The sequence below is a fragment of the Fukomys damarensis genome, unplaced genomic scaffold (genome assembly GCF_012274545.1).
Source record: "Fukomys damarensis isolate Sample0158 unplaced genomic scaffold, DMR_v1.0_HiC HiC_scaffold_24, whole genome shotgun sequence".
In the NCBI taxonomy this organism is placed as follows: domain Eukaryota; kingdom Metazoa; phylum Chordata; class Mammalia; order Rodentia; family Bathyergidae; genus Fukomys; species Fukomys damarensis.
In genome coordinates, this window is record NW_022900936.1 from 23,598,452 (window position 1) to 23,614,418 (window position 15,967).

General features: G+C 34.8%; 1 protein-coding gene across 1 annotated transcript in view; it reads right to left on the minus strand.

The window, feature by feature from the left end:
* Positions 1-15,967, minus strand: part of Cxadr (CXADR Ig-like cell adhesion molecule) — a 35,853-nt gene that overhangs the window by 10,447 nt on the left and 9,439 nt on the right. The window contains exons 4-8 of the mRNA XM_010602902.1: positions 14,351-14,555; positions 8,814-8,969; positions 7,727-7,849; positions 7,100-7,238; positions 5,786-5,969 (exon numbers count right to left, since the gene is read on the minus strand). Of these exons, the coding sequence (XP_010601204.1) occupies positions 5,786-5,969; positions 7,100-7,238; positions 7,727-7,849; positions 8,814-8,969; positions 14,351-14,555 (807 nt within the window). The remainder of the gene's footprint in view (positions 1-5,785; positions 5,970-7,099; positions 7,239-7,726; positions 7,850-8,813; positions 8,970-14,350; positions 14,556-15,967) is intronic.

The following is a 15,967-nucleotide window of genomic DNA, read 5'->3' on the forward strand; positions in this document are numbered from 1 at the left end:
CTTAACTATCAACAAGGAGAACCTAACACCTTCTTTCCTTGCAGTTACCTTAGGGCAGAAGTTTTTTCCCTATAAATAATTAAAAGAATTTAAAAATCATCTAAATAACAATAGATTCATTTATATTTGGAAATATCAGCCAAAAAAGAATCTAAGCTTAGTTTCTAGGACTCAACCAATCTTTTCACTGTTGCCATTACTGCATTGTAAAATTACATTTGATTATGCCTTGTATATAAACTGGACCATTTTTATTTAATAACAAACTACTGTGTTGAATGTTGTTGTAATTTAATCAGGACTGCTATTCATTGTTTAATTAATCAAATACCATCTGGTCTTTAGAGCTACATAATTAAAATATGGTCTAAATTAAAGGCATTAAGTTATACTTAGTAATTTCATTTAGTATATTTTATTGCAATCTCAATTTTCTGAGAGCCTGTGGTTCATTATCAACATTTCAGCTACGAGAAATAAATAAGAATTTTTATTATAGTAATCTTATCTCTAAAATCTTTCAATATTCCCTGTAAACTAGGTATTTTTATTCCTACTTTAAGCATTAGCAATATGAAATTAAATGAAACAACTAGTAATAAGCAGTATTCAAACACAACTGACTCTAAATCATGGGCATTTCCTCTCTAAATTCCAGAGTAAAAAATTCCACATTAATATAAAGTACTGGTTGTCAAATGGAAGAAGTTTACTTCCTATGGGGAAGCACATTTGGTAATGTTTATAGACATTTTTTAAAGTCACAAGTGTAGGAGGCAAAGGTGCTACTGATAACCAGTAAGTAGAAGCCAGAGGTGCTGCTAACATCTCACAATTCATAAGTCAGTGCCCTACAACAAAAAATTACACTGCCCAGCATACTGATGTGCAGAGACTGAGCAACCCTAGTATAAACAAAATATTCCTCAACATGTCTTTTACAGGAGGACTAATAGCCCATCCTGCTTTTTCTAAAGTCAATGCAAAGACATTTAAACTGTGAAAAGATGTTATGGTTTGTGTTCAATTAAAAAAAATCCTATGTTGAAACGTGAAAACCCGAAGTGATAGTATTAAGAGGGAGGGCATCTGGAAAATGATCAAGTCATGAGAGCTCCATCTTCCTGAATAGAATTAGTAGTGCCTTATAAAAGAGGCTTCAGCAAGCTCCTTCCCTCTATTCACCTTGAAAGAACATAGCAAGAGATGCCATTTTTGAAAGAGAGAACAAGCCCTCACCAGACACCGAAATCAGCAGAACCCTTGACTTTCCAAAACAGTGAGCAATAAATTCCTGTTGTTTATCAGTTACCTAGTGCATGGCACTGTTACAACAGCAGGAACAATTCAGTCAGATATGTATGTACTTAATAGAACCATGCAAACCTATTTTTAATTCATCCAAAAAACTCTTGAGTTTATATTGCAAAAATCTGAAATGACAGAACTGTGGAAGCTTAAATCTCAAAACACTGTGTACTCTCATATAAATACAAAGGAGTGGGGGAATATATGAATATTTGACTTTTTACTGATATATACATATATATATGTATGTGATATATACATATATATACGTATATACACACACAATATGTCTATTATATATATATTTATAAAATCTACACACAATCTTTTCCTGTTTAAAGGATGCACTGGGAGAGGATACGTCAATACAGAGAAGCAGGAAGAAATAATGTATTGATACTTTAGTAGACTTTTTTTTTTTTCATAAAAAAGGCACAATAAAGCCACACAAGGTAGAGAACCTCTTGATTTTATTTCAAAAGTACACAAGGACACAAAACTAAGAGCAAGTTTTTGTTTTTTTAAACAGATTTGGTCGCACAAATTTCAAAATCTGCACCACTGGATACATAAGCCAGAAATTTTAAATATAAACTATGAAACTGAAACTGTCAATACTCTATTTTGAAAATCTGAAGAGTCAAAATATTTTTCTCAGTGGTATAAGTGTATTTATCATTAAAATTCACAGGGATAAGAATGAGTCAATCAGTGAATTGTGGTTTTAATACTTGCAGAATTAAACAAGTTAGCAGGAAATACAAAGTGCTTCTTTGATGGAAATATTAGTGTCTATGATCAGTACTAAATTCAACTGATATTTACTTTATTCTTAAATTATAAAATAGGATATTATATAAAACTTGATTTTAAAAGGCTAGTGTTACTATCCATAAGGTAAATGATCAGCCTCCCCCCGAAAAAAAAACCCACAATTCACAAATTTATTATTCTCCCCTGCTCTATAACATTTATAAAAGGAGTTTGTGGTCACTTATGGACTATTTTAGCGACAAAGTCAGCAAACAAGAAATTCTATTGAAGAATGACTATCTGAAATATTAAAACTTGCCCAGAACATTTACATTACTAAACACAGAAACATCATAAAGATATATGTACACATATGTATTTAATAATGTCACATGCCATTGAAAAGTTCCAATTGTGCCATTTTCTATAAACTACTCCATACATGACATATCAAGAATCAAACACATAAAATAAGGACTATTTCTGTTCATACTGGAATAAGGCATCCAAACCCTAAACACTGTTGAAATGCAAATTAGAAAAAACTATAAACATGCACTTAACTTCAAATTTACATGCTGCATGCACACAAAAACAGACCAAGAATAGTTATTTTTATAAGCCACATTACAAAATTCGGTAGCCAACTCCATGAAATGAATTCTTACATTTAATCAAGATTATTTACTCACTACAAATTTCGACGACTTAATTGTAAATTTCTTATCTTTTTAATAGAAATCAAACATTTCTTTACATATATAATCTCTATGAGTGATGACTTTTTTTTTTAATTCACTTTCCCCTAAGACACACTCAGAATATATTCCCAATGTAATAAACCCTTGGCAAATAGTTCAAATTCAAAGGAAATAATTTGTCCAGAAAAACCCATCAGTGTAATCAGCAAGAAACTTTGGTAGGAGAGCTTTCTTACAGGAAAATATTAAGAAAAGCATTAAGAAAAATAACTGTAAACTACTTCAAACTCAAAGCATAAAACTATGTAATTCACATCATCACTTCTCTTCAAATTATCCTATGTAATTCTAAATGATGATATGAGATTTCTCAGATATACAGTAGAATCAAACAGTTTTGCTTTGAAGATGAAGTACTGCTCCTGACTGTTGTTACTGGCTCTCTCGGAGATGCTCTAATAAGTCTTCATTAACTACTTAATCATTTACAATAATTCTACAACAAATAATTAATCTCTGGTTCACCTAAAATTAGCAGTGAGAATTATTTGAGGAATTATTTGTATTAAATGACCTTTGTACCAAGTGAAATTTACAGTAAGAGTTACTGGAGACATATGGCTAAAACTAAACTATGTCCTCTAATATCAATTACACCTAATAGTCTGTTCAGGTTACCCAAGCCACTTTTTTTGGTGGGGGGGGGTACTGGGGATGGAACTTGGGTCCTTGTGCTTGCAAGGCAGGTGCTGGAACCACTAGGCTAAATCCCCAGCTCCCAAGCCATTTTTTATAAGCTTGAATTTCAGATTATAGTTGAGTATGAATATGAACTGAAATACTTTCTGAAACAGACTGATTTATACTTGAACCTTAGATAAATATGAAGTCTAAGGAAAGCAAAATCTTACATATGTTCATTTCCCATAGTAATTTCTACTTAGATTAAAAAAATCAGTAGTAGGACAAACTAAAACAGTTTTGCAACTGAAGTTTGTGTTCTACTTTATTCTTGTGGTATCTTAAACACAGGCCAATGTCTAGTGTTCAAAAATAATTACTGTTATAAAATTAGAAAGTGTTGGGGATGTTAAAGTGTTCAAATCGTCATGAATAAGTTACATAAAAAAGAGGCAAGATTTGAAGGATAGAGGATGTCACAGTGATGTGTTTTTAAAAACAGTACCTTCACCTCTAAGCACCTTTCTAGTAGGTGACAGCTAGCTCATAGGCACCAGAAAGTCATAATAGAAACTAAATTACGCAAAAAGGCACAGATGAAAATGTTAACACAAGTATAAAAAGGTAATTTTATGTAAGGTTAGAAACCTACTTAAGAAATACTTCCTAATATGTAAAACTGTACACTAATTCATTACACATTCAGCTTATATTTATTTTTAAAAAGTGTATACAACACTCTGCCTAATTGTCAATACATGCCAACATTAATTAATAAGGCAGCGTTTACCACCATAGCACCCAAAGAGATAACAGAAACCAACTCCCTACAAAAATCTAGGGAAATGGTTTTAGAGCTAATCAAATAATTTATTACAGACCTTATTTACTACAAAGAAACTGTTGGCTCATTCTACTACATCCACACTCCCTCATAATCATAAGGGAAATACATTAAATTCACTTTCTTCTACTAAAAACAGTATTTATAACACATTTGGCAGGTAGGATAATTTACTTCACTTCTTTTTCATTCTTTCTTTTTTTAAGAATAAATCACTTTCACAAACCTAAGGCTCAAACTTTTTAAAAGCTCAACCAAATCAGGCTGGAACTATACAAAGACACATTTGGCCACACAACAGTGACCGTTACCTCCTCCCTAGTGTGGAGTACAGAACTGATGGAAGACATTTACTCATGTAAAATGTATTTGATCACTGAGTCTATGATGAAAACATTCTCCAGGAACTGCATTCAAGAGGGTAAGTGTAGGATTACGTATTTTGAAAACAAAAACATGTGATACCATCGTCCAAAAAAAAAAAAAACCACACACTTAAAATTTAGAATCAATAATTAAGAGTTTTTTTAATCTATAATTATCAGATGACTGAAATATAGCATTTTCTTTTTAGATATACATAACCTCAGGTGGCCAGCCTACAGTGTTCAGTTGAGATCTGTGAATGCTGCATGCTGGATCTAGCTGGCCACTCTTCTGTAGACCACCACAGGCTTCAAGGCACCAGATCACTGTCCAATAAATCTACACCCACTACTGCACCAATGGCGCCATCTCTATATACAGCTGATGCAAATGCTCTAATTGAAATCTAAGAGATGCTCTCTCAACTTAGCATATGAAAACTTATGTCAATTTGGTGCTTAAAAAAAATTCAGTTATCGAGAAATCATTTCATAGTTTATGAATCAGTTGGAAGTAAAACTAGTCATTTCTAAAACACTACAGTGTTTTGTTATTAGAGATGTTCTAAACACATTTAGAGTTTTTGATGATGCTACGAAAACAAGTACAAACATACTTAAGTATTTTTGCCACGTATCTTTCTTTACTCATCTTGGGGACACTGTAGGAGCATAAATAAATGAGACAGACATTTTAAAAATAATGGTAGAAATTATAAAGTACCACTTCAGATGATTCAAGTAACCATTGTGGTATGTATGTAAATTCATAGAGCTCTTCACCTATGATTCCATATACAAAGTGCTACATCTTACTCAGGAAAATTAAGTTCTCTTTAAAATCAGCCTCTTAAAGATGGTGAATGTCTTTACTATGTCCAATGTCTTTACTGTTTCAAGATAACCAAATAACTTTGTAAATCATAAATTTTCAGTTTCTGGTCAACTACTTTTCATATATTTTGAGGCTATTAACAAGATTTAAAATTGAATAGATTTTTCACACATCAAAAGAAAAAATGCAAAGAGCACAGAAGCAAAGTACAGAGGTTCTATACTATAGACCCATCCTTGCTCTGAGCTGGAATCATCACAGGAACCGCTCCCATTCGACTTAGATTAGGGGCAGCTACCTTAGCGGGTAGGAGAGTTGGACTCTGGGGAGCGTGTTCAAAGTCTTTACTTGGTACTTGGTTATACTGAGTCTTAGAATAACCTTCCATGTTGGAAGGAGACATGGATCCCAGGGATGAATGATTGCTGCCAATGTAGCTTCTGGCAGTGGATGTCCGGCTCTTTGGAGGAGGAACATCTTCTCTGGAAAAAACAAAGTCCCCAATGCAAGAAGTTAGAAGAACAAGTTTCTAAAAACTTATAATTATGTAACATATGATTCGTGACTAAGGACCTTATTTAAGTATGAAGTATGTATATAAAAGTGAATGCCTGGGCTGGGGATTTAGCTGAGTGGTGCTGTTGCCTGCCTCAAAAACTCAAGATCCTGAATTTGATCCCCAGTACCAAAAAAGAAGGTGAGCCCCACATAAAAAAGAGGCAAGCACGCATAATGTCATTAACTATGTATTTGTCCCCAACATATCATTCTGACTAATGAATGTACAACCTCATAACGAAATATGTACTTTTATATTTCATAAAAATGTACAGTTTTATAATGAACAAGTCTCAGTTTTATATCCTAGTATCAAACATGAACATTATCTAGCTAGTTATTTAACACTTCCTGGCTGAGAAGAGAATTAACACCTACTGACATATTTCATGGCCATACTCCCCTACAAAAAAGGAAAAAAAAAATCCCATTTTACTGTTAAAGTTATCTAGGACTTTAGCAGAAAACCTTACAGATTTAAGCTTTCAGAATGGAAATTTAGGCATAAGAACGTTCATACCAAGCACTGAGAAAGAATATATATCTGAGTAACTTTTGGTGTATTTTAAAAATGTAAGTGCTTAGATCCCACCTATACCTACAAAGTGTCCAATTCCAGGATGTTAAATTATTTATTCATGTGTTGTTATGTTTTAAAGTTCTGTAATCCAATGTGCATTTGTAGTTAAGATCTACTAGTTTAGAGTAAGAAAATAAACTTATACTATGAATAGTTCTGTAAATTATTCATGACAACTCGATACAACCAGTTTTTGTCTTTAAACCTCAGCAGCTGCTATAATTTTTGAGAGCCTCATCCTAACCCTCTGATGTGAAAATACAGGCAGTACTCAGTTAAGCATTTTGTAGTTCTCAAAATAGGGTGGAAGAAAATTTGGGGGAAGCACAATGAAGAGTGGGTGGACATATGCACTTGAAGTAAATGGTTTGTAAAATGTTGAAGGGGGGAGTCAAAGTTTTTGCTTATTTCTCATAGGAGAATAACATGCTTCAGAGAACTAATGCTTTAGAAACATATCTGTCACGTAATTACCTTATATCATGGTGAACTTCCTTTTCGTATTTTTCTTCTCTGCGCTTTTTATGACAGCAAAAGATGATAAGACCAATGATCACAAGAGCAAGTAAAGTTCCTATAATAGCTCCTGTAATTGTTCCGGCTCTATTTGAAGCTAGAATAAGATGTTAATAAAAATAGTTTAAAAAAAAACTACATTTATGACACTGAAGATAGGATATACGGTACAGTGATAGATTGATTTTTTTGTTGTAACTTTAAGAAACTAGCTTTTTGTGATACACTTTGGAGAATCTATAAAAAGTGTTCTTTATGAACTTATTTTTCAATAAAATACATAAAAATGATAAAATCAGATAAAAAGTATTTAACATTTGAAGCTATCATGGGTTAGCATACAAGAATGTTCTAAGTTACTCATACTTTCATAATAGCTAAATACTGTATAAAAGTTAATTTGACAACTTTACCACTTAATAAAATAGCTATTTTTTCCTACCCATGAGTTAGAAAAGCTAACAACCAAGCCATAGAGGATTGTGATTAAAGTTACCATCCCCTTGCCTTCAATACATCCTTGCTGACTAAATTAAAAGAAGCTGCATGAAGGTAACAGAAACAAGACAGAAAGAAGACACTTACGGGGAACAACATCTAGACGCAGCATGCACTGATCAGAGCCCACTCTGTTTTGCACTGTACAGCTGTATGTTCCAGAGTAATCAGAAGTAGCATTCCTTACAGTTATAACAGGTGAGGTCATTTCTATGGGAGAGGAAAAAGAAAAATAATTATTGAACATATTACTCTGAGTTTTTAATAAAATTCAACTCTACCAACTTGACAATTCAGTTAAAAGACAAAACAATGCTGGATGCAAACAAACTTCTGTGGAGCCCATGCATGTCTCCAGAATTAAGTCATGCCTGCAGTTCCTCCAGACCAAGGCAAAAAAGCCAAAAAAGTATAAGCCTTCAGCCACAGAGCTTCAGCTAAAGCAAGGGTATGGTCCACTGTAGCAGTTGAAAGCTTATTTCGGGCCACATTTTAATGATAAAAAGTAGCTCATTCCATAAAGATTCTCTCATGCAGCAGGAAAATTTGCAAGACTTATTTTATGTCCCATTTGGAACACTCAAAAGAATATCAGAAGCATCATCCAGTTTGGGCTCTAGGTGAAGAAGAGAGAAGCAGAAAGAAAACTTACTGAAGACCAGGGTAGGATGGATAGAAAGAGGGTAGATAAGATAGAGTATGACAATCAGTTTGAACTAACAGGTCAAATATAATAAACAGATGAATGATCAGATTTAGGCAATGTGTAACTCTGCAGTTAGTATCATACATGTTTTTTGGTTTTCCTTATTTACAGAGAAGCCTTGGATGGAATACTGTAGCATCAATATGAATTGAGGCAAAACATTCAAGATCCCAACACATTATATTTTAGCCACTAATTTGTAATTATAAACATTTCCCACCAAATAAAAATAAAATCTGCCAAAGGAACTAATTATAATATTCTAAAATGTGAAATTATTATAGGAACCTTTCTTCATTTACATGACACTAACTTGTCATAAATCCAAATAACTCCCATGAAATTTTGATCCCTCTATATAGGAAAGACAGGAATTAAAAATTTAAAGTATGTAACATATACATATAAACCCTACTAAATTAAGTCCAAATCAGTGGCGCAGGGTACAATTTGTATCATGAGCAGTACCTGCTAACCATGGGGTAGGCATTCTCTGGGAGTCAGACAATTTTTGCCATTCATATCGTAATGGAAGTGAACCTTCTTTTGGTTCACATTTTAGTTTAAAGTCATTTCCAATTTCTTCTGATCCATCAACAAAACATCTTGTACCTGATGGCTTAACTGAAAAGAAAATAATAAATTCAACTTTATACAAGAAAATGAAATTTATTTTTATAACAATTAAAAACACAGCATGGTGCATAACTACTGATAACTGAATCATCATCAGTTGGTCCTGGGTTCAGAATTGACAAAAGAAAGATCACAATAGGTTTCAACATCAGTTTACTCAGCTTGTCAAACACAAAACAAGAATAAGCTCAGAGGCCAGGGATTTAGCTCAGTGGCAATGCACTTGCCTTGTAAGCATAAGGTCCTGAGTTTGATCCCTGATACCGCAAAAAAAAAAAAAAAAAAAAAAAAAAAAAAAAAGAATAAGCTCAGGCAAGCAGCCATTGCATAAGGAGGTTGGCAGCATCTCAGGCACAGCTCTGTGCCCTCCATTCCATGGGCACATGTGAAAAAAGCAGGGATGATGCAAGCTAGGCGACTTGGTACTCAAAGAGGCTCCCCCGCCACTCCTTACCTATTCATCTCCGTGCTTGAAATGCAGTCCTTTAGGAGGATGTGTCAAGTCACACTGACAATCAGGGGATTTATAATCAATAGTGCTGATAACAGGGACAATTCATTTAGTGCAATAAGGATGATTTAACATTCTCTATGCACATTAACTCAAATCCATCGAGAGCAGTGTTACTAAAAAATAAATCTTTTTTCTTTTTATATCTCCATGTTTTCTACATCCCCTTGAGTAATTGTTTAGAGTAGCCAATAAACCCCTACTAACTGCAACTTTCCACAACTCTGGTGTTGCAAAACTTTTGGCTAAACTTGTAACGTTTGTATACTAAAATGACCAGTTAATCATGTGGGCTGATCACTTTTAACAAATATGTACACATAGTCATCACTTGGAATCCTCAGAGGAAAATCTATTCTAGTACCTCTGCAGATACCAAAATACTGGGATGCTTCAGTGCCCTACAGACTGAAAGGACAACTCCAGATTACCTATAATAACTAATATAAGGTAAATTCTATAAAAATAGCTATTATAATGTATTGTTCAGAGGAAAAAAGACCCAGAAAAGTCTATACATGTTCAGTGCAGAGACATACTTTTTTCTCAGTATTTTTGATCCATGGTTAGTTCAACCTGAGGATGCAGAACCCAAGGATACAGAGAGCCAACTATACCCTTTAAGCAGCAGTCCAGTCCTCTCCCAAGAAAGTCCTCCCATGCTGGCTGCAGTCAATCTCACTTCAAACCCTTGCATTCTCCTTCTACAATCATATATAAATGAAAACAAAGTACCTATACTTGTCTCACTTCTTTCATTCAGGATGCTTTTGAAATTGTTACATGTTGTATACACTGGTAGTCATGCCGTTACTGCAAATTAATATTCCACTGAATGACTATAACACGTTCACTTTTCTATCCACCCTACTGAATACTGTCTGCAGTTCTGGGGCTACTATTAAAGCTTAATAGGCTAAACTGACCAGGAACAAGTACATCATCTGTCAAAATCAGATTAACCATTGTGGAAGGCACCTTGACAAACCATGGAATGCTACCAGCAGAAGAGAGGAGAGAGGACTCAGGAAACTAAAGAAAGCGGAGCTCAACTCCCAAGTGGCTGTTTCTGAGGAGAGATCAAAAGTGGGGAGTAAATGTGGAATGGATGCTATCTAGAGATAATGCCTTTAGCAATTAGTGTTCTAATAAAGTGGGTCTAGGACTAACATTAGGAAAAATTGTAATAATACTTTACTGCTGTCTACAACCTTGGGAGAAGTGTTTTCTATAAATTCTGTAGTTGGCTTTTACTTTTTTAGTTGAAGTTAATTTTCATTCTTTCAGTCCTAGATGAGGTTTTATTCCTTCACAACTATGAAAAAAGGTTTATGAGTTTTACAAATTTGCACTGTTATAAACATCAGTGCTTGAACACTTATGTAATGCTGTCATATGTTTTCCTTTTAGGAGGTAACTGCTGGGTCATACGTAAATACAGACAATTTTAAAGCGTTTCCTAAAGCTAGTGAGCAGGACTTGTCATATGCAGTGGAGTACTTTCAACTAAGGTTGTCAACTGTGATGTCAGACCTTCAAAATTTTAAATATTCCTCAACAAATTTATTTCTTCTCATCTATTACTGCTTGTATTTATTAAAAGGGAGATCAATAAATGCATTAACTGCATTATTGATTTTTCTAAACAAATTGTTTCTTTTTCAGATTGATCAGTTACCCTAGAGACATCAATTAAACTTATGTTTAAATAAGTTTGGCAAATGAAATATTAAAGCAATGCTTCTTACACCAAACCTTTTCTGACAATATATTCTAATCCTAGTTCTGATTCTTAATCTTTTCACTAAAAATCTAGTTCTAATTCCTAACCTTTCTACTAAAAATGTTTTTTTTCCACACTCCAAACATATCCAATAATGAGCAATTATTTTATCAACCCTGGTTTTTGAGTATCATTTTGGAGCAGCCCAACTACTTTCTAGTGAGAGAGAAAGTGAGTATCTTTTACATGTCCACCCCAATCATTACATCACAGGGAACATGAACTCCTGGCCCATGACACTCTTCCTGACCACTAAGCTTAGCTTCTGAAATACCTTTGGTAGTCATCATCCTGAGAACTTTTGCCTCCATGGACATCAACACAGCTAGCAATTCTTCCCAGCCAAATGTATGAGACCAATGAGATGTATTTTGCCACAGTATCCCATATCCCACCAATTTAATGATGCTGTGCTCCATATGGGTATTAATTACAGTGGTACCTCAGTTCACAAACTTAATACTTTCCCAGAACTGTATGAGAACCAAATCAAATTCAATGATTAAGCTACGATGTTGACTTTAGGGGGAAATCTGATTCAGTTCTCATCCAATACGGTGTACAACAAAAACTGTGGAAAGAATCATGCAGATTTCCAAGGCACCACGGTACATCACGAGCCTTCCATGTTAGAGGCCTTAGTCTATAGGAAACACATTCTAAATCCCTATATGGAACAAGATATATTTTTATCATTACATCATCTTTCCAAGAATACTATTTCTGCTTGGTTCAAAATAATTTTTTTTTTTTTTTTTTTGTATCGGGGACTGAACTCAGAACTTTGTGCTTGTAAGGCAGGAAGCAGCACTACTGAGCTAAATCCAGGCTCCATTCAAAATATTTTAACTACCTATAATCCCAGCCATATGAGAAGGTGATACAAAAGGTGATGCAGGAAAGGTGATGCAGGCTAGCCCAGGCAATTCAGAGACTTAGTGAGATCCTGCTTCACTAAAATTAATTTTTTAATTTAAAAAAATTTTTACAGCCTGGGGCTGTAGTTCAGTGCAAAGGCCCTGGGTTCAAACCTCAGTACTACAAAAATAATGTAATTTATTAACTCTTACTCAAGCAAAAGCCATCAATACATGCTAAAACTAATGGGCAAAAGTTAGGGGAGAAACAGGATATCTGCAGTCTCAAAGTAAAATCCTCAAGAGTTTTTTTAATTTCAGAGGGGAAAAGAGTAACTGTATAGTGTAGGAGCTCATCAGGTAAAATTTAAACCAACTGGTCACAGCTAAACTAAGACATGATATCATATAACCCCTGATAGAATGGGAAGAGATTAAACAGACATTACGTCCACTGTGGATTCTAGACTCTGTGCCAGAGTAAACTGTGACATTAAACGCTGAGATTCAAATTTGGTCTATATTTTAGTTAATTTCTTGATTTTTTGAAAACTGCAGTATGATTTTGTTAACATTGGGGGAAAAGTGCTTTCTAGTATTTTCAAAACTTTTCATATGATGCTAGCAAAATAATGGGGGAAAGAGGGGACTGATGAGTTATATACAAATTATCAATGCCCCACAATCATTATGTACTGCAAACATGTACTAATAAAATTTTTCAAAAATATTTTTCTATAAAACTAAAAATTATTTCAAAATTAAAAAGTGTGTGTGAGGGACTGGGGATTTAGCTCAGTGGTTCCACCACCTGTCCTGCAAGCGCAAGGTCCCAAGTGCAGTTCCAGGTACCAAAAAAAACAAAAAACAAAGGGAGCTAAAAAGTGTGTGTGGCAGCAGAAGCTCTGTCCCATATCAACAGCTTGCAAATCCCCCAGGACACTCAGGGTCAGAATTGACTAAGCCACTAGCCCAGCTATTGCCACCGTTGTCTGGCAACATATTGTTGTCTGAGCGCCGCTATGCACATCTTGAAAACTACCAGTTATGCATGCTGTACTCTTCAGAACAACTCCACATACTAAAGGTCTCAATAACAGACTGCCAGAGCTTCAGGAAAAGGAACTAGTGATATGAGGCCACGAAACTAACCTATTAATCCCTTTGTTATCATTACCCACTTCAGCTTCTTTTGTGAGCTGCAACCAACCATGAGAACTTTTAGGATATCTGAAAGAGCAAAGCAGTCTCCAACAATGCAGGGAAGTTATAGCAATATGTCACCCTTCACATCCAATGAACTAAGTCAGCTGGTTCATGGCCACACAGCACCTAGAGTTCAGTGAACGAACTTTGATTACCCTGTGAGTGCCATGGTAGCAACTCCTTCAGAACAGAAGTATTAGGCATTCTCTCCCAGGGAACCAAAGGCGAGCTCCAATGGACTATTACTCAGTTGGGTCACTAGAGGGCACTTCATCTGACCTTTCCCCAGAATATCCATACAGAATTTACAGGGAAAGCTGGTAGATAAACTTCCTTACAATTCTCACTTTAAAACAAAACAAGGTAGGGTGGGGCAAGGGGAAAAAATGAGAACCAAGACCTGGCATGTAAAGGTACAAGATCCCAGTAATGAATGTAACTGTACTGTCTACCTAGAATGTACCAATAAATTCAATTAAAAAAAAACAACAACAACAACAACAAAAAAAAAAACAATTCCAGAGGTTTCTCCCAGCAGCTGTCATGACTCATCTGAAAACAAAGAAGTTCTTCTCTGGCTCTGTGACAGCCTCAGTAGATCAGATTATTAGTCATCCTTACTTTCCTTCAGCAATAACTTCCTTCTTCCTTCTCATATCCTCATTTTTATCACTTCTCTCCTCAGGTTTGAATTCAAGGCCATCTGGCTCTCTATGGTATCCTTCACACAGCTAACAAAAGGTGAGATTAGGTTAGTTTTTTTCCTTGTTCATTCTGAGGATCAGATGCTGGGCATGGACGTTAGTATAAAAGGGTCAAGCCTGTGATTGATCAACAGACAGATATCTTAGCTTTATGTTTTATGCTATTTGAGAAAAGTCACAAACACTTCAAACGTTTAAAATTCCTACTCTAAGAAACTAAGGTTTTATCTTATAGTGATGCTGCTCCCACAGTACTATGATCACCCTTCCTGTTTACTAACCAGTTAAAACAAATAAAAATAACTTACCAAGAACCGTCAGCAAAACTTTCTTATTTGCAACACCAGGAGCTTTTTTCACCTTGCACTGGTATGTGCCAATATCTGATAACTGTAAATTTGTTACATTTATTGATGCATCACCAGATTTGAGATCACTACTCGTAAAATGTACTCGTCCTTTCAGAGCTTCGTAGTAGTTATCATAAATTTTGTCTCCAGAATATAAAATAATCTAAAAGAAAACCAAAGATAGCAAATAACAAAAAATCCAGTTTCATTAAAGAACGATGACACACCAATAGTATATAGAATCTAAAAACAGAAACAGTAGAACATCATATTATTAGAAAATCTACAACTATCCAAAAGACAGAAAGAGAAAACAGAAAGGGACCAATGATTTCCTGGAGTTTATCCCCATGCTCCCATTTTAAATGGAGAAACCAAGATCCAACATAATTACATAACATAGCTCTGTAACAGATTTATGAGACTTAACACAGATGTAGATATGTTCATTCCCATTCAGTCCATGATTCAAGTGCCACCAAACCTGCATTGAATCAAACAAATGTATAAAACCAAAAATACAGTGCCTTCTCTCTGCAAAAACGCTTATCAAAATTTACTTGTGGTCTTCAAAGACAACATTATTTTTGCCTTACTACTACTACTTTGAAGGCACTTGAGGGTTCTAGATTCTAATGTACAGAAGCATAGAATGGGCCTCCTAAGATACGTGTGCCCAGATTAACAAGAACTTCTGATGACTAAAGCAAAGACCATTTCCTATTCCACTGAGATTTCAGAATTACAGGCTCTGATGGCAGTGATCAAAGACTCGAGTTAGAAGGAAAATAAAATCTGTGTTAAGTCTGGCTTAGAGAAGAACAGCAGTCATCTCTAACAAGCTCTAAAGTTAATTTACAACATTTCATAATTTTTCACATTCACTATTAAAATCCTATGCTCTAGTCATATAAGATTGGGGGAGTGTAGCTCAGTGGTGCCATGCCTACCTGGAAAGTGCCATGGCAGTCCTGAGTTCAATTCCTGGCACTGGAAAAAAAAGACTCAAGGGGCAAAAAAAGTGGTGCCAAACTCAAATAACAATCAAGGAAATATCTAGTCTATATCCTGTGAATAATTTTACTATATAAATATAAAAAGCAGCCTCAGAGTCCATAGCTGTGACTTACTTAGTAAACATGAGCCATCTCTATTTGCTCAACTTCTTGCTACACCCACTTGTCAACAGCACTACTGAGAACTCCACAAATGAGGCTGCCTTGGCTTCCCCTGCATCACACTACTCAATTATTTGTGGTAAAGGCCATAAGTTAATCTATTCTATTGTCAATAGTTCATTTTGCCACACACACAACTCAGCAGGCTTTTAGCACTTTCCTATGAAAACAACATTATAAACAGTAGTTAAGAAATGGGACATGTAAAGGTACACGATCCCCATAATGAATATAACTGTATTGTATACCTAAAATGTAGCAATAAACTAAATAAGGAAAAAAAAAAAAGAAATGGTGAACTAACTGTACCAGGTATTCTACAAGTCTTCACTTCATGCCATCCCTTTCACATCCCTACAACAATAATGGCACTTTTCACGGGGAACACTACACAAGA